Consider the following 24,550-nt stretch of genomic DNA (forward strand, 5'->3'; position numbering starts at 1 on the left):
CTGGTTGTGTGTCCACCCGGCCCTGCACGGCGGTCGTCAGCTGGCGGAGATTCTCGGTGGTCTGCTGCAGGCTGCGGTCGTGTTGGTTCAGCAAAGCTCTCTGTGTTGCCAATGCACTCTGATACTGTGCTGCCTCCGCTGGGTCCAAATTGGTTCAGTTTTCTGTAAGGGTTGGGGTGAGGTGTGACCTAGGTGCGGTGCAGGATATACAGTAGGCAGTAGGCAGAGATGGTGAAACAAGGATCTTTACTGGTGGTCCCGAAGCCAAAAAACAAAATAACGGACTTATCACGATAAAAGAAAGGCGGAGCAAATAAGTCTCCAAAAACCGTCTGACAGCCAAAATATGAAATACTACCTAAGACTGAAACAAATAACGAAACAGGGAGAACATTTCTCAAGTACCTGTACATAGATCTCCGATCAGACACTGAGTAGTACCGCTGGACATAGAGAATCTAGCAGAGAAAACTGAGCAAGGGAACACAGGGAAGTGAGGGCATAAATACACAGGTGAACCGATAGACACAGGTGACAACAATAGGATGATGATTAGTCCCGACTGTGAGTGATGAGGTGCCTAAGGTTGTCGGAGGATGACACCTAGTGGGTCGCTCCGGAACTGCGACCCCCTCCTGTAACAAATCAGCTATTTAATATTTTCTGTTGTTGGAGTACGCCCACACCATTCAAACACAGAAAAGCTGCCTTTTAATATACTTAAATACAATTTCTTGGAAGGAAAAACTATTTCACTCATATCGTAATTAATTATAAGTCATATTTCATAGAACTATACAAACACTGGCCAGTTACTTTAAACAAATAATATGCAACTATACTAGGTTATTTCTCCCATAGATGAAACACAATCTAAGCTTACATGTCTTACATTAAATCCAACACATAACCAAATAATTCAGACAACAAAAAATGAATACAGTCTTAAGCATTAGTGCTAAAGTGATGTTTATTCCAAATTGCATTATCACAATCAAGAACTCCTCAATGTAGCTCAGTGCATCATCGCAGTGTTCATTGAATGAAATGGTAATGTAGCAGATTGAAATGTAGTGTAATGTTGTTGGTTGAGATGCAGCAGCAGAGTGACATTGAGTGATCCTGGGGATAGCCTCTTTGTGTCAGTAGTAGGTCTCCTGTTCCACCCAACCTTAAAGAAGAGAACATTCAGAGAGAAGAACAACATTTGTTAGATTTCATCTCGCCACTGAAAATCTCCATGAGACAAATTAAATAATTCGGCATTCCCAATCCTACATGCCATTGTCATGTTATTACACAATAATTAACTTTGATGTAAAATTTTTGACGTTATCTTAACAGCTTGTTTTCGTCCATAGTCTCTGAGCACTTACCTCCTGGGTTTCGTCGCAAGAGGTATCTCCTACCCTCATCATAGAGGAAGATGAGGAGAGAGTAGGGTAAGGCACAGAACCACCAGCAAGGCCTGAGGAAAGAGAGAAGAGAGAAGGAAGGAGAGAAGGAAAGAGAGAAGGGAAAGAGAGAAGGAAAGAGAGAAGGAAAGAGAGAAGGGAAAGAGAGAAGGAAAGAGAGAAGGAAAGAGAGAAGGAAAGAGAGAAGGGAAAGAGAGAAGGGAAAGAGAGAAGGGAAAGAGAGAAGGAAAGAGAGAAGGGAAAGAGAGAAGGAAAGAGAGAAAGAAAGAGAGAAGGAAAGAGAGAAGGGAAATAATAAAGAGATTAAGTTGAGCGTAAAACAGGGCGGTAATGCGCCTACAGGGCCCCTAAATGTCAAATGGTGTTTCCTCTCTTGGTTGGGCAGTAAACCCCATTACACTTCAGCTAACTAGTGAACCCCAACTGATCCTGAGGCCACAGTAGTCTCCGCCCATTGTAATATACATCCATTTTACCACTCATCTTTTAAAACAGTGGTGACCTTTGTTCCAAGCTGATATACAGAAGAGAATCTGATGGGTCTACTCACTTGAGTGGGTACATTCTGAGGGCGACATCCATTCCAGGGCAGTAGGACAGGAAGACAGCCAGGGCGGTTTCCTCAAACAGTCCGAAGATGAGAATACGGTTCCTGAGGTGGGAGGAAAAACAAAATAATAATAGTGGTTAAATTGCTGGCTTGACAGTCGCTGGACCCGGGTTTGAGTCCTGGTTCTCTACAATATACTTATACTGTACATTTGTATATCCTCTCTGTAAATTAACTCTTACTCTTCAGTTTTATGCACACTTTATCAATTTTGTGAAATTGCTCTGTCTGTATTCGGTCTCTAATGCTGTCTATTGCTAACAGCACCATATCACTAAGTACAATGCTGAGTATGTGTAAATGTACTTGACGAATAAAGCTGATTCTGATTCTGGTGATGTGAGCAGAGGTCAAGTCAAAAGCAGAGTAGTGAACATCAATCCTAAGAAAAAACCTCTTAGACCCAGACCTAGACCAAGACCACAAAGATAGATGTGTGTACTCACTTCATTCCCTGCTGAAGGATAGAGTTCCTCCTGGTCTTACAGATGATCAAATCGGCCCACTGTACAATTACGATACTGGCAAAGAATGCTGTGTGGCAGGTGAACTCCACAATCTTTCTGCGCTCATATGTCTGAAGGATGGATTGTAGACCATAGAAAGAGAGAGTGTGTAGAGAGACATATGGATAAAAACAAGAGAGAGAGGACATCATTATTACATTGTTACATTACAGTAGTGACGATTGCTGACTACTCTGTTACCAAATATGCGGTGAGCCTGTGCGCCAGCGGCAGTAGTGGCATCCACAAGAGGGTGCTGCACAAATGGTAGTTCTGGAGGACTAGTAGCAAGCTATCTATGAAGACCAAAGCACGGAGAGGACGTTAGGGACTGTGAGGTGCACTGCTGAGGCTACGGACCTGTCTGTCTGAATCCCTAGCAGTGACTGAGATGCTCTGTCTTTCTCAAGACCATCGATATTTCCTCTGCTGACTATCTGAAATGCAAGCTGTGCAACAACCCTGATCCGTGATCCCATCCATGACTTCTCAGCTTTCTTGATACTGTATCACATTTATTGATTTATTTTGTTATCTTGAATGGCCTTATTTATGCTTTTAGCTGCCATGTATACTGGAATAAACTAAACCACAAAATTGGGAGAGAGATTGAAAAAGCTCTCATCGAGAACTTATGACATCAAAACAAGGCCAATGCTAATCCGTTAGTACAGCAAAAAGCAGAGCGGTGTTTGTGTACTGACCCACTGCTGGCCGTAGCTGTCCTCCAAGTCGTTCATTAACTTGTTGTCCCAGTCCACACGAATACCCAGCAGATCCATGGGCAAGAACCCGTTCTCAGCCAGGATCACAAAGTATGTGAAGAAACCGGCTGTGGCCTGCATCATACCTGTGGAGAGTAAAAATGAGGAGAGTATTTTTGTCAATGAAGAGACATTGATCAGATTGTTAATGTGCTATGAAACTGACTGGTCAACATACAACGCAACAAGACCCAGTAAAGGTAGGCAAAACAGAAGCAGGGCCAAATTAACGCCTTACCGATTTGACCGTAGGCTATGCTAATGAGCCTCTCGTTCACCAGTTTGTCAGTTTTGGGGTTTCTGGGCTGTCTCTTCATGATGTCGTTCTCAGCTTCTTCATAGGCCAGGGAGATAGCTGGGACCTTGAAGGTAATGATGGGAAAGATCATCCAAATTAGAAACATTTTGTTGGTAACTTCAAAGACCTTCCAAACAACCTCTAAAAAAATTAATTGTTCTTCATAATGCACCAGAACACAAGATCAGATTGTTCACAAAGGAGGAGTATCCACATCTGAAAGACCCACCATATCAGTTCCCAGGTCAATACAGAGGATGGTGACAGTTCCTAGGGGCAGTGGAATGTTGGCGAGGATGAAGAGGAGGAAGGGTGAGATTTCTGGAATATTACTGGTCAGTGTGTAGGCTATGGACTTCTTCAAGTTGTCAAAGATCAGACGGCCTGAGGGGAAATAGAGGATGGGGGGAAGGGATAGTCAGGGTGATGAGAGAAGGATGGAAAAACCCAGCAGATTGATGGTCATCGCCAGAGCTTCTCTTACCCTCTTCAACACCAGTCACGATGGAGGCAAAGTTGTCATCCAGGAGGATCATGTCTGCAGCCTGCTTGGAGACGTCAGATCCAGAGATACCCATAGCAACACCGATGTCAGCCTTCTTCAGAGCAGGAGAATCGTTCACACCATCTCCTGTCACAGCCACAATAGCACCCTGTGGATAAATAAGAGAGGTTTTTACAGATGTTAGAAATTCCAAAAGTAAGATGCAATCATCCTGACTGACTCATGAGCATGCATTAATTAAATAAAATAGTACCTGACGCTGGCAACCCTCCACAATGATCAGCTTCTGCTGAGGAGAAGTTCTGGCAAACACAATCTCAGTGTGATTAGCCAAAATGTCGTCCAACTGTTCGCCGGAAAGGTCCTTCAGCTCTCCACCGTGGACAACACAGGCCTTGGCATCTCTAGAGGGTACAAAGATGGAAAATAAAAAATACAAGCTAAATATAGGGGCTTGTATTGGTCTGTTCTGATGAAGCCCCCAAAAGGCTAAATACATGTTTCTGTCACTCCTCTTTAAGTGTAGATAGTATGATGACATACACTGAAATGATCCCAAACAAACTGCAACATACCTTGGATTGACCTCAGAAACTGGGATTTTCAGACGAGCAGAAATGTCCTCAACAGTCTCGTTTCCTTCAGAGATGATGCCCACACCCTTGGCAATGGCCTTAGCGGTGATGGGATGATCACCAGTGACCATGATAACCTAAGGGAAGGAAGGGAAGAGGAGTAGTGTGATCACAATGGCTGCTATGTGGATTGACTGAAGAGTCTTGTGTCAAGTATTACATTACCATACCTTGATTCCAGCACTCCTGCACTTTCCCACAGCGTCAGGCACAGCAGCACGGGGAGGGTCAATCATGGACATTAGGCCGACGAAGCACAGATTCTCAGTTGGGAAGTTCACCTCTTCGCAGTCAAAGTCAAAGCCTACGGCAAACTGGTCATCAGGGAGCTGGAAATGGCAGAAACCTGAAAAGGACACAGAGTCAGTGACACGCTAGAACCAATCCTGCATGTTCTAGACCAGTCAGGGTCGAACTGCATTGCGGTCGCAAATAAATAAAGAGTACAGATTATTGTATGGGACAATATACAAATGGTTTTGAGAAAGATCATTTTAATATATTGTTTATTTATGGAGAAAATATTTTTATTGGTTTCTTTTCATTTTGAAAATGTAATGAATTGAAGGTTAGTTGTTGATGTAAAAATAGACATTTACCAATTTTAAAGCGGCAATCAGCAGTTGAAACAATAACAAAGCGGTCTCCACACCCCTGGTTCGGTAAAAAGCTGAGGGATGGGGCTGGAGAAATGATACCCCTCATAGACAGAGCTATAGATGCAAGGATTGACCATCCATGATATCAAAATGATAGTTTAACCATGTTTTGACGCTATATAGTGTTTGTTTACATTTACTTTGTTTACAAACATTGGGTTATTTTGGGTTATGATGGTTTACGACAGTTAAACTAAGCTCATGAGGCATTTATTCAATGGGTACTTATCAATAATTTACAAGTCAAAAAATGGATGTAGCAACTCGAGATTGCCACTTTAAGGTTATGTCATTAGATTTGGGGTGGGGTCACAATAAATTCTGGTGGAAAAAATGGGGTCCCCGCTGAAAAAGTTTAAATACCACTGTTCTAGTCTGTTCATTCAGTCCAAAACCTTTGAATGCATATTATCCCATATTGGCGTGTGCCCTGTTACCGAGCACTCTCTCTCCCAGCCCTCCCAGCTCTTCGTAGGCGTTCTGGAAGGCTTCCTTCATCTCGTCATCCAGAGGCTGTTCTTTGCCCTGGATCAAAATGGTGGAGCAGCGGTCCAGGATCCTCTCAGGGGCGCCCTTCATCACCAGCAGGTGCTTGGACTCTCCGGCCAGGATGTTCTTATGAATGGAGAGCTAGGGGCGAAATGAATTGGTTTTTGATCAGATGACACCATGAAGAGAGTTTAAATTTAAATTAGCAGGCAATGACCAGTGAGTAGCCTACAGTGCCTGGTAAACTAAAGTTCTGGCAACTTATTGGATGTCGATACAAAGTGGCATTTCCAAGCTGATTGAGAAAAGCCATCCATCCTGATTTTAAGTCACACCACCTTCTACAACTCAGTTTAACCCTTTGTTAACCCACAGATACTACAAAGAGCGCATGTGGTTACCTGGTATTTGTTGGTCGAGTTGAAGGGAATCTCAGCGATCTTGCTGTACTTTTCTCTCATGTCTTTGACAGATCCGCAACACAGCTCGATACACTTCAGCAGGGCAGACTCTGAAGCATCACCAGCCACATCTCTCTTGAGGATTGGTACGTTGTTCTGTTCTGCCAAGAAGACGGCGCGGTTGCACAGGCCAGCGACTCTAGCCAGGGCAGCCCAGGTGGCAGAGCTTTTGTCGAAGCAGGTACCGCTCTGGTTCTCTGTGGTGTCAGCCTCATGGATCTGGTTGTCGAACCACATGTGAGCCACGGTCATTCTGTTCTGAGTCAGGGTTCCAGTCTTGTCGGAACAGATGGTGGAGGTGGAGCCCAGGGTCTCAACAGCTTCGAGATTCTTCACCAGGCAGTTCTTCTTGGCCATACGCTTGGCAGTCAGAGTTAGACACACCTACGATAGAAAGCCATAGCAGACAGTTAAAAAATCAACAATGAGACAAAATAAGTTTTGTTGTTAGGACTAAAGTTTTTGTTAAACATGACTCTTCATCGGTACTCACAGTTACAGTAGCCAGGAGACCCTCTGGCACATTAGCGACGATGATTCCAATGAGGAAGATGACAGCTTCCAGCCAACCATATCCCAGAATGAGGGAGAGGACAAAGAAAGACACGCCCAGGAAGACGGCCACACCGGTGATGATGTGGATAAAGTGCTCAATCTCTTTGGCTATAGGCGTCTTCCCACCCTCCAGACTCGTGGCCAAGGTGGCGATACGACCCATTACAGTGTGGTCACCAGTGTTGATGACGATACCTCTGGCAGTTCCTGACAAAACATGGAGAATATGGTTTAGAATAACAAAATGGCTTAGCGATACATTTAAAGTTATTTGAACTATTCAATCACTACGGCTAGTTACAGAAGTTATTTACCTTCAACACAGTTGGTAGAGAAGAAGGCAATGTTCCTCGTCTCCAGGGGGTTGTCATTGGAGAAATCCGGAGTACGTGTCTGGGGCTCAGATTCACCAGTGAGGGAGGAGTTGTCCACCTGAGTGGGAAAAGAGAATTGCATCAATACAACATTGAATGACACTAAAGGTGTCCGCATGCTTCCCATCCAAAACAGTTCAGAACAGCTTGTCATATATTATGACGACATTTTGAGGCATTTTTATTCGTTTTGGTCTTCGGCAAGTTTTTGGGGGGCTGTCCGTGCACACAACATTTTTCTCGAGGCCAGCCGAAGTTCGGGAGCCGAAGTCTACGCCCCTTCGTCGGTCATTGGTCAACAGTAGGAATTCCTCAATGAAGTGTTTGTTGTTGTTCGACTCGTTTTCATGCACATTTTTTCACTTGAGAAATACTGCACAAAACAGCTTAGTTAGATTGTGCGACTAAGATCTCCTTAGCAAAAACTACAACATTTCAGACAGATTTCTTGAATTATCTTACATTAATTCTGACTATTTTGAGAAAGTGTATACTGCCTACGGCGTCTCAAAATGGACAAACAGTACTATTGGTCTTTTAGGTCTTTTAAGGGAGTATGCGAGCACACTCGTTCGGTTCGCCTAACTGAGTTCGGACCAAAGTTTTTGGAAGGCTACGTGTGTGACACATGATCTTGGATTGTAAAGTACCCACCTTGCAGCCGCTGGCAGAGACGATACGCAAATCAGCTGGGATCCTGTCTCCTCCTTTCACCTCCACCAGATCTCCAACTACCACTTCTTCAGCGTTGATGTTCTTCTTCTCACCGTCACGGACAACCAGGGCTTGCTACAAGGCAGGTGACAGGATTACAATCCGTAGACATGACAATATAATCAAGTTCTTCTCAGAGGTGTTTGAAAAGGCAGAAGTCTAACCTGTGGGACCAGGTTCTTGAAGGAGTCCATGATCTTTGAGCTCTTGGCCTCTTGGTAGTAGGAGAAACAGCCAGTGACAATCACGACAACAGAGAGTACAACACCCAGGTACAACTGTGAGGGACAGAAACGAAGAGGCAGAAAGACTATGAGACTATTACGTTACGGTTAAGTGAGAAAACCCTTTCAGGCACTGGAGGCATCGTAGTTTTTGTTAAGTCAAAAATTATCTCAGAATTCTATGATTCTCACATTATCATTGGCCGGCTCATCCTCGGAGGCGGCCTGGATTCCGTAGGCCAGGAAGCAGAGCATAGCTCCGATCCATAGCAGCATGGAGAACCCGCCAAAGAGCTGCCTGCAGAACTTCACCCACTCAGGGGTAGTGGGAGGAGGGGTCAGGGTGTTGGGGCCATCGCGAAGAAGGATCTCCTTAGCCCGAGCTGAGGTTAGACCCTGGGTGGGGGAGGGATGAGAGAAAAGGAGAGAGGGAAAAGGTAGAGTGAAGGGAAAGGAGGAGGGAGGGAAGAGGGAAGAGCAAGAGGTAGAGTAAGAGGTAGTAGAGTGATTACCTATGGAACTCAAAACTTCCCCCTCCCCTTGTGTCAGCAAGAGCACATAGTGCTTTCAATGTTCCCGTGTGAATGTGGCCCTTGTAGTGGAAATTCTGCTTAATCCCTGGATCAAATATCAACAGATCATTATCTATGCTCCATCACCAAAATAGTGTTTAACTGTTATCCTTTCCACACAAAATAATGTTTAGGCCTGTCCTAATTGTACACCACACAAAGCTGAAGATATTGCACCAATTGTGTGCCCTGCATTAGGCCTATCCAATGGCTTGTTTAAAATGGTTCATGTGTATCTGACTTGTTCTCACACATATGGAAAAAGTCTCATCCATATGCAATATGCACCGTTTTAACTTGTGTTTTTATGTTGGGTTTTATGTTGTATTTACTATGTATGCCACTTTCCTGGCCAGGGCTCACTTGTAAAAGAGACGTAAATCTCAATGTGACCTCTGGTTAAATAAAGGATTAAATAATAATAATAATAATAATAATAATAATAATGTGAAGGGAGTCACACTATCGGAAAATATATATTTGACTCCAAACTCTGTGTAAACTTTAGGAAGATATAGATATGTTTCATATGCAAAGATTCAGTGGTAGATAGTTCTACCTACGATATGACCTCGTGCCGTAACCTCCATAACCTCAATGCTCTTCAAATTACAGTCAGCAATAATCCTTAGGAGCAACAGATCCAACTGGTTGTCAGTTTAAAAGGCACACATGCACACACACACATATACACTCACTCACCCTGGCTAAGTCTGTGCCGTATTTCCTGTGAAGTTCATCCAAGGTCAACTTGTGGTCATCCTAAATCAGAGAGAGAGAGAGAGCGAGAGAGAGAGAGAGAGAGAGAGAATGAAAGAAAGAAAGAAAGTTGCTTGTTGAACTAGGGAGTTCTCTCAACTTTTCCCCATGGCGAAAGTATATGCAGAACATTCATAGTTATGAAACACATTCCTCAAACAATTTGAAATGATCCTAGGCATGATAAGGTCATGCTGCATCGAATTTTAATATAAACCATAGATAAGTCATGCGTTTCTGTATGACGGATGGAATTGTTTGGTTCACATTCCTTCCCTGAAAGAGTACTGCACAGTGCACACGTACGTTTTTATTCCTCTGCATGTTTAAAAACAAGTTGTTTCCAAAGATAGGCTACAGTTCCTCTAAAGTTTAAACGCAGGCTATTGGGGTTTTAAAACGGCCTCCAAGACTCACTGCAGAGTAATAGCAAGGAAATTCAAATGCAGATGAGTACCCAAATACAAATCTAGAAACAAAAGAGCTTGATGCACATTTGAAAGGTTGTATGCTGCATCTTTTCTGGTCCACAGAGACTAATAGGCTTCCTGTTTACTTAAGTATTTTCTTGCAGAAAATAATGACATTTTTTATGCTATATCATACTATTTTAATAATCTCTGGGACTACGGATTAAAATAATTTTTGCAGCCAACTCAAGTGCTTTGATGTGAAAATTGCATATGGATTAATGTGCATTGTTCATGTCTACTAAATTCGATTAATTGAATTAGTCAATTAATACATAACCAGTTTTCCTCACCAGGTCAACTTCCTTTTTCAGATCGTCCATGTCCTTCTTCTCCTTTGCTTTCTTCACCTCCTTTTTACTCTTTTTATTTCCATTGTCCTCTGAGGTCGCCGCCAGCTTATAATCATCTTTCCCCTTCTGTATGTCAAAAGGTACGTTAATGATGAGAAAGTGTAAACTATCAATGTGCCTCTTTCCTAATCAGGGTTTAGATAAGGAGTACATTTAGAACTTCATAACATGTAGAACTTTATAAAACAAACTAAGAAGCAGCCATGAACCGAGGGCTAAACGTTTAATATGAACTGCAAAAAAACAACATATTTTTTAAAGTTGAAAGAACACAATATAAGTAAATCCAAATCCTGATACTCAAAAGTGTAATCCAGACTTACTCCAAGCCCCATACTTGCACTGCTGTCCTAGGACTCTCAATCCCAGTGGTTTGTAAAGAGAATATACTTGCTCCTTATCCTGAGAAACTCCACCTGTTACACGTCTACGTCTCTCTCTCGCTTTCTCGACGTCTCGAGGCACCCCAGAGCTCCCTGGATAGCTAACTCAGGTTTGAATATATTTATATACCCGACTGGTTTACCTGCCCAAGGGGAGGTACACAGGAGGAATGAGGCAGGTGAGTGGAGAGGGGGCTGAGGATGGGAGGGGTTGGGGAGAAGGAGGGGGATCTGTGAAATGTAATTTATTTATTTATTCAACCTTCACCTATACAGCTTGGTCATTTTGACGACAAGGCCCCTGAAAGAAAGAATCTGTCTGAACTTGACAGTAATAACATTGTGTAGTGGAATGGAAAAGAAGTTGACAGTAATAACAGTGTGTAGTGGAATGGAAAAGAACAAGAACAATGAACGAATAAAGATAATTTTCTTTCTCTCTGCTGTACTTACTTTCTCACTTGTTGGTTGATTGAAAGAAATCCTGCACCTTTGAAGCTAAATAATATCACGAAAAGCTGTTGAAGTGCGCATAGAGAACTGTGTTTGTACATTCATTCTCACACATGAAACATAAGTTGCCAGTATAGAAACCAAGGCCATGAGCCTTTGTGCGGTGGCGTGTTGGTTGTTGCAATTATAACAAACAATACTGACTTTGACCCAGAGGCCATCTTATCCGCCTTCCAACTGGACAACGTCACAGCACATTAATTCCTTGACCTTTGGTGTCACATGTAAATCCACAGGTTAAGATGGAGGCTGTGGGGAACTGTGCATACCCTTGACACACAGGGAGCGGTTGTCCTTCTGGAGGCAGGGTGGAGGGCCGTGGGTGTCTATTTAGTAAACGTCTGGCTGTTTGTGGTTGTCAGTCTGTGGGTAGAGGCGGGCGGTAAGAGAGGTGGGGGGGGGTGTAGATTTCACATTTACATTTTAATCATTTAGCAGACGCTCTAATCCAGAGCGATTTACAGTTAGTGCATACATTTTTTTTTTCATACTAGATGTATAACACCAGTTAATTAAAACAATAGCAACATCAAAACTTTTATGCTTTATTAAAAACACAACATTATCAGATAGACTCTATTCATTTTACAAAGTTAAAAGTGCATACCTTTAAAGTTGGTAAGCCATACTCTCTCCTAGCTATACATTAAATCGGCAATATGATAATTATTCCATAGTAGCCGTTATACCTTGTGGATGGAAATATAGAGAAAGAAATAATTACATGATAGATGAATAGATGGAAAAAGAGAGAGAGTTTGTGAAAGAGTGTGTGTGTGCGTATTTTAGAGATATGTCAACTGTACTGCGCCACCTTTTTTATACACGAGGGGAGGTCCTCGGGACAAGTTAAGTACAGGGTTGTCAAATGATTGAGATGAACAATAGTTAACCAAAGTGCCAAGGTTTATTAACATAGAGGGCACACACAATGGATTAGCAGCAGGGCAAGAAATACTACCAAGTTTTCAAGGCTCAATCCTTGCATGTAAAACGCTTCAAGGAGAATATCATGCAAATGTAGATAAAGTATATTCACAATCGTTTTAAGATAATACACTTGTGAGAAAAAAAAAACTTTGTAAGATAGCACACGTGATGAAACATTCTTTGTAAGATAGCATACTCAAGATGAAACACTCTTTGAAAGATAACACACTTGTGATAATTTTCATGCTAAAGCACACACATGAATTCATAAGAGTTGCCACTGCTCTCTAACCAAAATAGCCCCCCAAAAGACAACCAGCCCTGGAGGGTTCTGGGGAAGTGGTGACAAAATAAGACAAATATACAAAAAAAACATATAACAAAGACAGTTGAACTAGTCCGACTGCCAAAGCAACCCCAAATATTTTGCCTGAATACCAGCTTCTCAACAAAAAAATGAAATCCTACCTACCTAATGTAAGGGACACAAACTAACATTAAGTAACGTTTTGCTAATACTTTCTTCATTCTCGATTCGGAAGAAAAGCGTATCTTATAAATGTCTGTTCAGTTGCAGGTGGTTCTCCCAAAACCAGAGAATATTTTAAAAAGTTGATCAAATCCAAGTTTTGCACGTTTTCCACCGAGTGAGGAGTTCCCTCGCCATTTTAGCTGCCAGACATCTAGCATTTCCCAACATCTTTGCAGGAACTAGTCATTTCTATGCGACGCGTCCATGGCCACGTGTAAAAGTTGATGACACCGCATCACACAGTGCGACCAAAACAAAGATTTAAACACATGCATGAGGCATTTCTCTCTCAATACAAAACGTGGATTTTTCCTATCTTTCTGAATATTCTCTGGTTTTTGGAGAACCACCTTCAACTGAACACAGACATTTATAAGATACACTCTTCTTCCTGAAGCGAGAACGAAGAAAGTATCGGCAAGAACAGGTCCTCGTTTCCCAGTTGCGATGTAACTTAAGCGTTACGATGATCGTACCAGATGCATCATTATTTACACTATTTAACTTTTTAAGTGTTTCCTCAAACAAGCACGTAGAGAGAACGTTCGCTAAGTGCGTCGTTAGACAATGTGTCGATACTGATAGGATCGAAAGACAGGCAGCGCTGCTCTCGGGTCAGCTTTCTCCATTCAAATATTACCTTAACATTATAATTATTCCACAATACTGATGACGGATCAGCTCCTAGAGAGAGATTAGCACCTATGGCTACAAACAGGCTAATGAGATGGCTTACTATGCTTACCCAATAATAATGCACTAAATCACAGGTTGGGCCCATCATTGTGCACGTTTTCACACATCAGGAAACACATTGAGGCAAAAATTTCAGACAGTAGCCTAGTCGCAAAATAGAACTCAATTGATTGACCATAAAATAGATTTCAATATGATTGAAATAGCCTATATAGGCCCATGTAGCCTATGTATCTTTTAATGCAGTCATCTCAGTTTTCATTTGAAGCATTAATTTATCCTTCACTTGTTTGTAACTATTGCAAATACTTTGGACACTTTGTATTTGTAGTCAACTTCGTTCTGAAGTTATCAGCAGTCACAGTCAGATAGATAGAATCAAGATGTTTAGGCTATGTTTAGCGGAGATCTTCTATGAATAAAGTGACGCGGAACGGCAAAAAAGCATCTAACGAAGCACTTTGGCTGCTCTACGTGTGGTCTGGATCACTCGTAGATGTGCAAAGGTTTTTAAGAGCCACTTTACTAATGAAGGCTATCGGAAACACCTCGGCGACTAAAGATACATCGTAAGAAGGTTCTAACGATGATCTTAACTCTACAAAGGCTCTGGGCAACAAGGCCCTGGTTAGTTGAAAATCTGCTTCCAACCCTTTCTACTAGCCAAGGTATAATGGCAACTATGGCAGAATTCACATATCGCTAACTCTCTCCAGGCCTACGCAACCAACAAAACGGTGTCAATGCTGCGTCTCGCAGACAACGTTGATCCTGTCTCAAAACAGCGGCGAACACGTCACTGAAACACAAATCATCGTTTTACATGGCTGTCGTATACTTTAGCAAGCGGTAAAACATTCACAGACCAACAAACAAAAGTTAGCTTACCCAAAGTTCGACTAACTTTGACAAACACAGCCAGCATGGGTGAACAGTGATGTGCACCGTCCCTTGTCCTCCGGGTCGGAAACAAAGCTCCCAAACAAAGGTATTTATGGCATTGCTCACCTCATCTCATACCAGCCCCTAGGTGCGACTGACTACAGAGACAAGGGAGGGGAGAAAGACAGAGAGAAACTGTGTGTGTCAAAGAGAGACCTGTTCCATATTTAGAGCAAACATGATCAGTGTGTACGCTTCTTAGAGGTGACCCCTCCCTGCATTGTGGACAAACAAACACAAAATTGAACTGGCACCTGTATTTGAAATGCTTGAGCCACATCCGCTCTCACCGTTTCATTTGTTGCTACCCAGATAACTGCAAAAGAGGAAAGTTCTTGGAAAACTGACATTCAAAGCTGATGTTTATGATTCTGAGACATTAGCATTAGCACAGGGGCCTGTTTTCATATGTTTAAGACTCCAACCGTGAATAGTTTCTGTTTTGAGAGGTAACTCTGCAATGATCCCTCAACACCTGTGGAATTCCAACACTCACTGACTAGAGAGAAAGGGGGAGAGAGAGGGGAAACACACAACTGCACATAACTTCACACACACATCACTGTGGATGAGAACAGTGGGCCCTGGATAGTCCTGCTCTTCTCCATCTTACTTTGACATGGCTTTGTCCTCTACCCAGACCTGGACACAGAGAGATGGGGAGAAAGAGGAACGGGGGGTGTAGATGAGGATGGAGGGATTCAGGACAGAGAGAGCAGGGGAAGAAAGACAATTGTAGAAGGAAGGAAAGAGGAAGAGCGGTTAAGAGCTCATCACAGTGTAATAAAACCTTATTGCTCTGAGGCTTACACACACAAACGCGCACACACACACACACATACACACACACACACACATACACACACATGCACCCTAAACAGCCTCTTTGATTATGTGGGATTATTGTGGATTACACAAGGTTAGACCACTATGCATTTGTACCAGTGTGAAGGACCTAAACCAGGGGGGATTCATATCCGGGCCTAGAGGTCTGAGCAATCAACCCGTCGGCCATTCACAATCTCTCCATTCCTAATCCCACAGGGATACACATCTGGCCAATCCAGCCACAGTTTACTGTCTTGATTAGAAGCGAGTGAGGGAGAGGAGGGGAAATTAAAGGATGTGGAGAGACATGCATTAGGGAAAACATGAGAGGAATTGAGAGAGAGACCCAGGTGTGAGAGAAAGAGAGTGAGACGGAAGAAAGAGATGGAGACAGAGAAATAGGGGTGGAGAAAACGAATAGAGAAAGGTGGTAAGAGAGAAAAAAGGAGAAAGAGAGAAAGAATGTCTACTGGTCTCTGGTGGGTGTCCCTGTCTCCTAGTGAAGCTGTCATGTGACCAAGCTCAGCGTCTCTCACGTTTCTCTACCACAGGATCACATCCATCATCACAAAGGGAGGGAAATAACTAAAGAAAGTTTGAAAGAGAGAACGGAAGAAGCGAAAGGTGGAAAAAAAATCAAGAAGGGAAGTAAACAGAAAGAGAGCAAGAGAGAAATACTGAAAGTTTAGTAGATAAAGTAAAAAACAAAAGAATGAAATAAAGGAGAGAGAGCAGCAGGGCTCTGCCAGTACCAGCCTCCTCGCCTGAGCTGAGACTTGGCACCACAAACAAAGAGCCTCTGTCCAAACCCAGAGAGGGCACACACACAAACACACACACAGTCACACACACACACACTATACACACTTGGTGGCCTGCTGAGTGTGTATGGAACAGCAGGGGAACACTCTGGGGATGTCATGGGGAGTCAGACACCAGAAGTCTTTCTCTTCACTCATCACTGAGTCCTGAGTAACATTGAGAGCTCACACACACACACCTACTTTTGAAAAACTAGATTATTACTTCTTGGATTACTTTTAAATTCAGAAACAACTGTAGCAGAGATTTCTGGTACATCTTTCAATTGGGTTCACACACGATTTAGAACTTAATGTTTGTTATTGTGCATGGTTAGTTTGAATAGAGATATTCAAAGTGTAACATTTGACCGATTTTGAAGAAATATATAATTGTTTCATAAATTTTTGGGGGGGATTAAAACAACAGCAATACAATAAAAAACAATATGAATGGCCGCTACCATCAGAGGGTGCACTCGCCCCCACCCTCCCCGAAATGCCGTCAGAGCGAAGCCCCCGCCCACGGCCTAAAGAGATTTTCCAAGGGCGGGAAGGACATAGTTAAACCAAAACAACAAACATACATAACTAAACACAAAACATCCCCACCCTCACTCCTGATTGGAGGAACTCAAACCTTAACTTTATGCTGTGCATGTGTGTATGTATTTACAACCCTCATTAATTCCAACCTTCAGATCAACCCATCTTTCCCAGTAAATCATAATTCTACCATTTCCTCTTGCAATACATCCCTCCATTCTACCATGGTCTCACTAGGGACTTGAACCTCCCCATCTCCAAAACGAAACATTTTACCCAAGAGCACAATGATATTTCCTATTGACTGACGGTCGGTGGTCCTTCAAATCCCCCAACAAAACAGTTTGCAGATCCAACCACTCCCTGATATTATGACATAGCAACCATTCCTGGACCTGACTCCAAAAGCGAGCCACCGATGGACAGTACCAAAAGGGATGCTCTATTGATTCTGTTTCCACGTGGCAGAGTCTGCACCGGTCTCACTGTTCAATGCCCTATAAAATTCTTTTTGTAATGAGAATTTTTGTATAATAGCTTAAATTGAAAAGAATGGATTGATGCATCAATTATGTTTTGTATATCAGTTCATAAACCTGATACCAAGGTATTGGGACCATGAAGATCTGTTCTCAACTATCTTTAATTTTATGCGCCATAGTTGTCAAACCTCTTGACTGTAAGTGAAACTGATACATTTTACTATTTATATTGGTCATTTAAATGTTTTATTGGTTGCAGACAAACTAATTCATTCCTTTCTCTTTTAAGTAATTGCCTCTTCCATTGTTATGGCGGCGCTGCAATGAGTTGGTTATAATTTTGTATTGAGCATACATCTCCATACAACTTGATTCATTGCTTGTATGACATAATTTTACCATCGTTGTATACAATGTCATTCATAAACATGATACCCATATGCATTCTCTCTGGTTTATCCTCGATCAGTACATTAGGAGTTTAGCCATATTATTATTTGCTGTAATATATATTCTGCCTCTTCTGGAGGATGTGGAATTGGAATTGAAGCCAACTCTGTAAGGCTATATTTAAGAAGGAGGATACTTTAAACAGGGTTCCATTGTCAATCCACCGGAAATTGATAGTTTTAATCTGTATAACAGCAAAGAGCCCCTTTTTAAACATTGGAATTGCCTCTCTTAGTAGCCTACTGGAAAACCAGTTTACATTTAGATACAGTTTCAGTATAATAGAAGCTTTAAGAGAAAGGTTTAATGCTTTGATATTTAATCGTTTTAGCCCTCCAAACTCATATTGATTATATAATTATACCCGTTTAACTTTTATAAAAGTGTCCTCTGTAGTTATGTGCCTTTCTTTGTTTACAACCACTCACTGTTTCCTTGTTGAGATTCAATTGGCACAGTTGCCATCTTAGAGCAACAGCAATGAGAAAACAGTCTGGTTGTATTTGATTAACATTAATTGAAAAGTATGGATTAGAGCAAACAAAGAAAGGCACACAACTACAGAGGACAAACAGGTACAAGTTAGGTGTTTCATAATTTACATTTTGTAAGTATTGACCTTGGGGGAATCGATGTAGTCGGAGCTAGATTCCACAAAAGTCTGGTCTCTGCTTCACTCTTTTGGTGGAGTCATCAGAAACTAACTTCACCATGGAGTGGAGTTTAGTCCGCTAGTTAAGCCCAACGTTAGCTGGCTGACAGTGACACTAAGTTAGCTAGCTAACTAGCTAGCAAGCTTTACGTTAAGGTTAGCTGGCTGACAGTATATATACAGTGGGGAAAAAAAGTATTTAGTCAGCCACCAATTGTGCAAGTTCTTCCACTTAAAAAGATGAGAGAGGCCTGTAATTTTCATCATAGGTACACGTCAACTATGACAGACAAATTGAGAGAAAAAATCCAGAAAATCACATTGTAGGATTTTTAATGAATTTATTTGCAAATTATGGTGGAAAATAAGTATTTGGTCACCTACAAACAAGCAAGATTTCTGGCTCTCACAGACCTGTAACTTCTTCTTTAAGAGGCTCCTCTGTCCTCCACTCGTTACCTGTATTAATGGCACCTGTTTGAACTTGTTATCAGTATAAAAGACACCTGTCCACAACCTCAAACAGTCACACTCCAAACGCCACTATGGCCAAGACCAAAGAGCTGTCAAAGGACACCAGAAACAAAATTGTAGACCTGCACCAGGCTGGGAAGACTGAATCTGCAATAGGTAAGCAGCTTGGTTTGAAGAAATCAACTGTGGGAGCAATTATTAGGAAATGGAAGACATACAAGACCACTGATAATCTCCCTCGATCTGGGGCTCCACGCAAGATCTCACCCCGTGGGGTCAAAATGATCACAAGAACGGTGAGCAAAAATCCCAGAACCACACGGGGGGACCTAGTGAATGACCTGCATAGAGCTGGGACCAAAGTAACAAAGCCTACCATCAGTAACACACTACGCCGCCAGGGACTCAAATCCTGCAGTGCAAGACGTGTCCCCCTGCTTAAGCCAGTACATGTCCAGGCCCGTCTGAAGTTTGCTAGAGTGCATTTGGATGATCCAGAAGAGGATTGGGAGAATGTCATATGGTCAGATGAAACCAAAATAGAACTTTTTGGTAAAAACTCAACTCGTCGTGTTTGGAGGACAAAGAATGCTGAGTTGCATCCAAAGAACACCATACCTACTGTGAAGCATGGGGGTGGAAACATCATGCAAAGGGACCAGGACGACTGATCCGTGTAAAGGAAAGAATGAATGGGCCCATGTATCGTGAGATTTTGAGTGAAAACCTCCTTCCATCAGCAAGGGCATTGAAGATGAAACGTGGCTGGGTCTTTCAGCATGACAATGATCCCAAACACACCGCCCGGGCAACGAAGGAGTGGCTTCGTAAGAAGCATTTCAAGGTCCTGGAGTGGCCTAGCCAGTCTCCAGATCTCAACCCCATAGAAAATCTTTGGAGGGAGTTGAAAGTCTGTGTTGCCCAGCGACAGCCCCAAAACATCACTGCTCTAGAGGAGATCTGCATGGAGGAATAGGCCAAAATACCAGCAACAGTGTGTGAAAACCTTGTGAAGACTTACAGAAAACGTTTGACCTGTGTCATTGCCAACAAAGGGTATATAACAAAGTATTGAGAAACTTTTGTTATTGACCAAATACTTATTTTCCACCATAATTTGCAAATAAATTCATTAAAAATCCTACAATGTGATTTTCTGGAAAAGAAATTCTCAATTTGTCTGTCATAGTTGACGTGTACCTATGATGAAAATTACAGGCCTCTCTCATCTTTTTAAGTGGGAGAACTTGCACAATTGGTGGCTGACTAAATACTTTTTTTCCCCACTGTATACACTGAGTGTCCAAAATATTAGGAACACCTGCTCTATCCATGACAAAGACTGTCCAGGTGAATCCAGGTGAAAGCTATGATCCCTTATTGATGTCACTTCTTAAATCCACTTCAGTCAGTGTAGATGAAGGGGAGGAGACAGGTTAAAGAAGGATTTTTAAGCCTTGAGACAAATCAAATCAAATCAAATCAAATGTTGTTTGTCACATGCGCCGAATACAACAGGTGTAGATGTTACAGTGAAATGCTTACTTACAAGCCCTTAACCAACAATGCAGTTTTAAGAAAGAATACCAAAAAAAATCACACAAAAAAAATACAATATAAAATAATACGAAATAAAGGTAACAAATAATTAAAGAGCAGCAGTAAAAATAACAATAGCGAGGCTATATACAGGGTGTACTGGTACCGAATCAATGTGCGGGGACACCGGTTAGTCGAGGTAATTGAGGTAATATGTACATGTAGGTAGAGTTATTAAAGTGACTATGCATAGATAATAAACAGAGAGTAGCAGCAGCGTAAAAGAGTGGGTGGGGGATGCAAATAGTCCGGGTAGCCATTTGATTAGATGTTCAGGAGTCTTATGGCTTGGGGGTAGAAGCTGTTTAGAAGCCTCTTGGACCTAGACTTGGCGCTCCGGTACCGCTTGCCGTGCGGTAGCAGAGAGAACAGTTTATGACTAGGGTGGCTGGAGTCTTTGACAATTTTTAGGGCCTTCCTCTGACACCGCCTGGTATAGAGGTCCTGGATGGCAGGAAGCTTGGCCCCAGTGATGTACTGGGCTGTATACACTACCCTCTGTAGTGCCTTACGGTCGGAGGCCGAGCAATTGCCATCCCAGGCAGTGATGCAACCAGCAAGGATGCGCTCGATGGTGCAGCTGTAGAACCTTTTGAGGATCTGAGGACCCATGCCAAATCTTTTCAGTCTCCTTAGGGGGAATAGGTTTTGTTGTGCCCTCTTCACGACTGTCTTGGTGTGCTTGGACCATGTTAGTTTGTTGTTGAAGTGGACACCAAGGAACTTGAAGCTCTCAACCTGCTCCACTACAGCCCCATCGATGAGAATGGGGGCATGCTCGGTCCTCTTCTTTTTCCTGTAGTCCACAATCATCTCCTTTGTCTTGATCACGTTGAGGAAGAGGTTGTTGTCCTGGCACCACACAGCCAGGTCTCTGACCTCCTCCCTATAGGCTGTCTCGTCGTTGTCGGTGATCAGGCCTACCACTGTTGTGTCATCTGCAAACTTAATGATGGTGTTGGAGTCGTGCCTGGCCATGCAGTCATGAGTGAACATGGAGTACAGGAGGAGACTGAGCACGCACCCCTGAGGGGCTCCCGTGTTGAGGATCAGCGTGGCGGATGTGTTGTTACCTACCCTTACCACCTGGGGGTAAAGCTGTGCAAAGCTGTCATCAAGGCAAAGGGTGGCTACTCTGAAGAAATATAAAACATATTTTGATTTGTTTAACACTTTCTTGGTTACTACATGATTCCATATGTGTTATTTCATAGTTTTGATGTCTTCACTATTATTCTACAATTTTGAAAATAGTTTTTTTTTTAAATAAGAAAAACCCTTGAATGAGTAGGTGTGTCCAAACTTTTGACTGGTACTGTATATATACACTACAGTTCAAACGTTTGGGGTCACTTAGAAATGTCCTTGTTTTCCATGAAAACATTCATGAAATGAGTTTGGATAGGAAATATAGCTAAATGCATAGGAAATGTAGTCATTGACAAGGTTAGAAATAATGATTTGTAATAGAAATAATAATTGTGTGTCACGCCCTGACGTATGGAACTCTTGTATGTTGAGTCAGGGTGTGGAAATCTATGTGATGTATTCTATATTTGTGATCTAGGTATTGTGTTTCTATGTTTGCAGGGTGTGATTCCCAATCAGAGACAGCTGTCGCTCATTGTCTCTGATTGGGGATCATACTTAGGTAGCCCAGTTGCCTACTATGTTTGTGGGATCTTGTTCCTGTGTTAGCCTTGTATTGTGTATAGCCTTGGACGTCACGGTATGTTGGTTTGTTTATTATTTAATAAACATGTTCTCATCGCACGCTGCACCTTGGACTGACCCGTCTCTCAACGATCGGGACATTGTGTCCTTCAAACTTTGCTTTCGTCAAAGAATCCTCCATTTGCAGCAATTACAGCCTTGCAGACCTTTGGCATTCTAGTTGTCAATTTGTTGAGGTAATCTGAAGAGATTTCACCCCATGCTTCCTGAAGCACCTCCCACAAGTTGGATTGGCTTGATGTGCACTTCTTACGTACCATACGGTCAAGCTGCTCCCACAACAGCTCAATAGGGTTGAGATCCGGTGACTGTGCTGACCACTCCATTATAAACAGAATACCAGCTGACTGCTTCTTCCCTAAATAGTTATTGCATAGTTGAGCTGTGCTTTGGGTCATTGTCCTGTTGTAGGAGGGAATTGGCTCCAATCAAATGCCGTCCACAGGGTATGGCATGGTGTTTCAAAATGGAGTGATAGCCTTCCTTCTTCAAGATCCCTTTTACCCTGTACAAATCTCCCACTTTACCACCACTAAAGCACCCCCAGACCTATTGCCTCCACCATGCTTGACAGATTACATCTTTACATTTTAGTCATTTAGCAGACGCTCTTATCCAGAGCGACTTACAGTTAGTGAGTGCATACATTTTCATACTGATGGCATCAAGCACTCCTCTAGCATCTTTTCATTTGGTCTGCGTCTCACAAATGTTCTTCTTTACGATCCGAACACCTCAAACTTCGATTAGTCTGTCCATAACACTTTTTTCCAATCTTCCTCTGTCCATTGTCTGTGTTCTTTTGCCCATCTTCATCTTTTCTTTTTATTGGCCAGTCTGCGATATGGCTTTTCCTTTGCAACTCTGCCTAGAAGGTCAGCATCCCGGAGTCGCCTCTTCACTGTTGACGTTGAGACTGGTGTTTTGCGGGTACTATTTAATGAAGCTACCAGTTGAGGACCTGTGAGGCGTCTGTTTTTGAAACTAGACACTCTAATGTATTTGTCCTCTTGCTCAGTTGTGCACCGGGGCCTCCCACTCCTCTTTCTATTCTGGTTAGAGCCAGTTTGCGCTGTTCTGTGAAGGGAGTAGTACACAGTGTTGTACGAGATCTTCAGTTTCTTGGCAGTTTCTCGCAGCTGTGCTAACATAATTGCAAAAGTGTTTTCTAATGATCAATTAGCCTTTTAAAATGATAAACTTGGATTAGCAAATACAACGTGCCATTAGAACACAGGACTGATGTTTTCTGATAATGGGCCTCTGTGCGCCTATGTAGATATTCCATTAAAAATCAGCCGTTTCCAGCTACAATAGCCATTTACAACATTAACAATGTCTACACTGTATTTCTGATCAATTTGATGTTATTTTAATGGACAAAAAAAATGCTTTTCTTTAGAAAACAAGGACATTTCTAAGTGACCCCATACTTTTGAATGGTAGTGTATATAGTGAACATAGCTAGCTAATTAGACAGTAAGCTCCATTAATTTAATCATAGTCATTCTTTGTTGTGTTGAACATTTCCCTTATCCATAAGCTACTGTAGCTAGCTAGCCACCCTAGTCTGACCTCAGGTTAGCTGACATAGCTAGCTAGCGAGCAGAAGATGCATTTTTTGAATTTTTACATTGTAATTTCAGAAAATGTCCATAATATATCTGCAGTAATACTGGAATGATAGTGTTTCACAGTAATACTTCAGTGTTGTGATTGGCTGTGATATTCGCCTATTGATTTCTCCCACCGGGCAGGCAAAATAAGCTGTTTTGGCTTTGTGGCTGTGATTAATCTAGTGGAAACTGGGGCAAGGGCCAATGTAGGGCAAGCGGCCAATGTAAGAATCAACACTGTTCTCTCAATTTCTGTTTATGTGAGAAAACAAGCACTGAATAGTGTAGGGAATCACTGTACTAAACTGTCTAAATCACTGTGAAATATATTTTCAATAACAATATGGTGTTTATAGCTGTTTGAAGCTGGTGGACCCCAACCGAAAGTAAAAGGCTCAAGCGCATGTCTCTGCCATGTTACAGGGGAGGGGGAGATTTGTTTTGAATGCAGCCTTGTGCTGTTGCAATTCAACTAGATTCCACATAGTGGAGAAATTCAGAGAATTTCTATGTATAGCACCTTTAACATAATCAGTCATGCACATGCTGTCTACGCCGTTTATCTCTGGATACATCGCTGCTTGTGTTTTTCCGTGTGTCCACTTTAATCACTCCTGTCTTTCGGTCTGTCTTTCTGTTTGTCTTTCAGGAACATGAATCGGAGGGAGGCAGAACCCCACTGATGAATGCAGTCAGAGTACTGTACAGTACCTAATCAGCAAAGGTGTGTCTCTGCTCCCCCCCTGTATAACATCACACAAAATCACACAGGAGACATCTGACACATTGCATTAGTGATCTAATATTATCACTTCTGTTGACAAAGAGTGAATGTTAAACAAGAAATGGAATAGTAGGGAAGAACCACCCAGAGCATTGTTTATCAGTTCCTCTTGTCCACACCTGGACATGGTGCACTTCCTGTTAGAAGCTGGGGCTGACAAGATGCACACAGCACTCATGGAGGCTTGTATGGTGAGTACACACACAGACAAACACACAGGCTGCTG

The 24,550-nt window shown here is 42.3% G+C and overlaps 1 protein-coding gene across 1 annotated transcript; it reads right to left on the minus strand.

Moving 5' to 3' along the window:
• Positions 1-954: 954 nt before the first annotated feature.
• Positions 955-11,300, minus strand: LOC311109778 (sodium/potassium-transporting ATPase subunit alpha-1-like; the record flags this gene model as incomplete). Its single annotated transcript, XM_084152766.1, is given in 22 exon segments — positions 955-1,171; positions 1,377-1,468; positions 1,966-2,067; positions 2,472-2,602; positions 3,236-3,381; positions 3,534-3,657; positions 3,823-3,977; positions 4,078-4,246; positions 4,352-4,502; positions 4,674-4,810; positions 4,904-5,079; positions 5,830-6,022; positions 6,283-6,726; positions 6,836-7,104; positions 7,212-7,329; positions 7,926-8,060; positions 8,150-8,263; positions 8,402-8,605; positions 9,484-9,543; positions 10,304-10,429; positions 11,200-11,222; positions 11,225-11,300. Coding segments are annotated over 22 exon segments (3,174 nt in total). The 3' UTR covers positions 955-1,142.
• Between the last annotated feature and the right edge of the window lie 13,250 nt (positions 11,301-24,550).

The sequence above is a fragment of the Coregonus lavaretus genome (assembly GCF_964263955.1).
Source record: "Coregonus lavaretus genome assembly, chromosome: 35".
Classification (NCBI taxonomy): Eukaryota; Metazoa; Chordata; class Actinopteri; order Salmoniformes; family Salmonidae; genus Coregonus; species Coregonus lavaretus.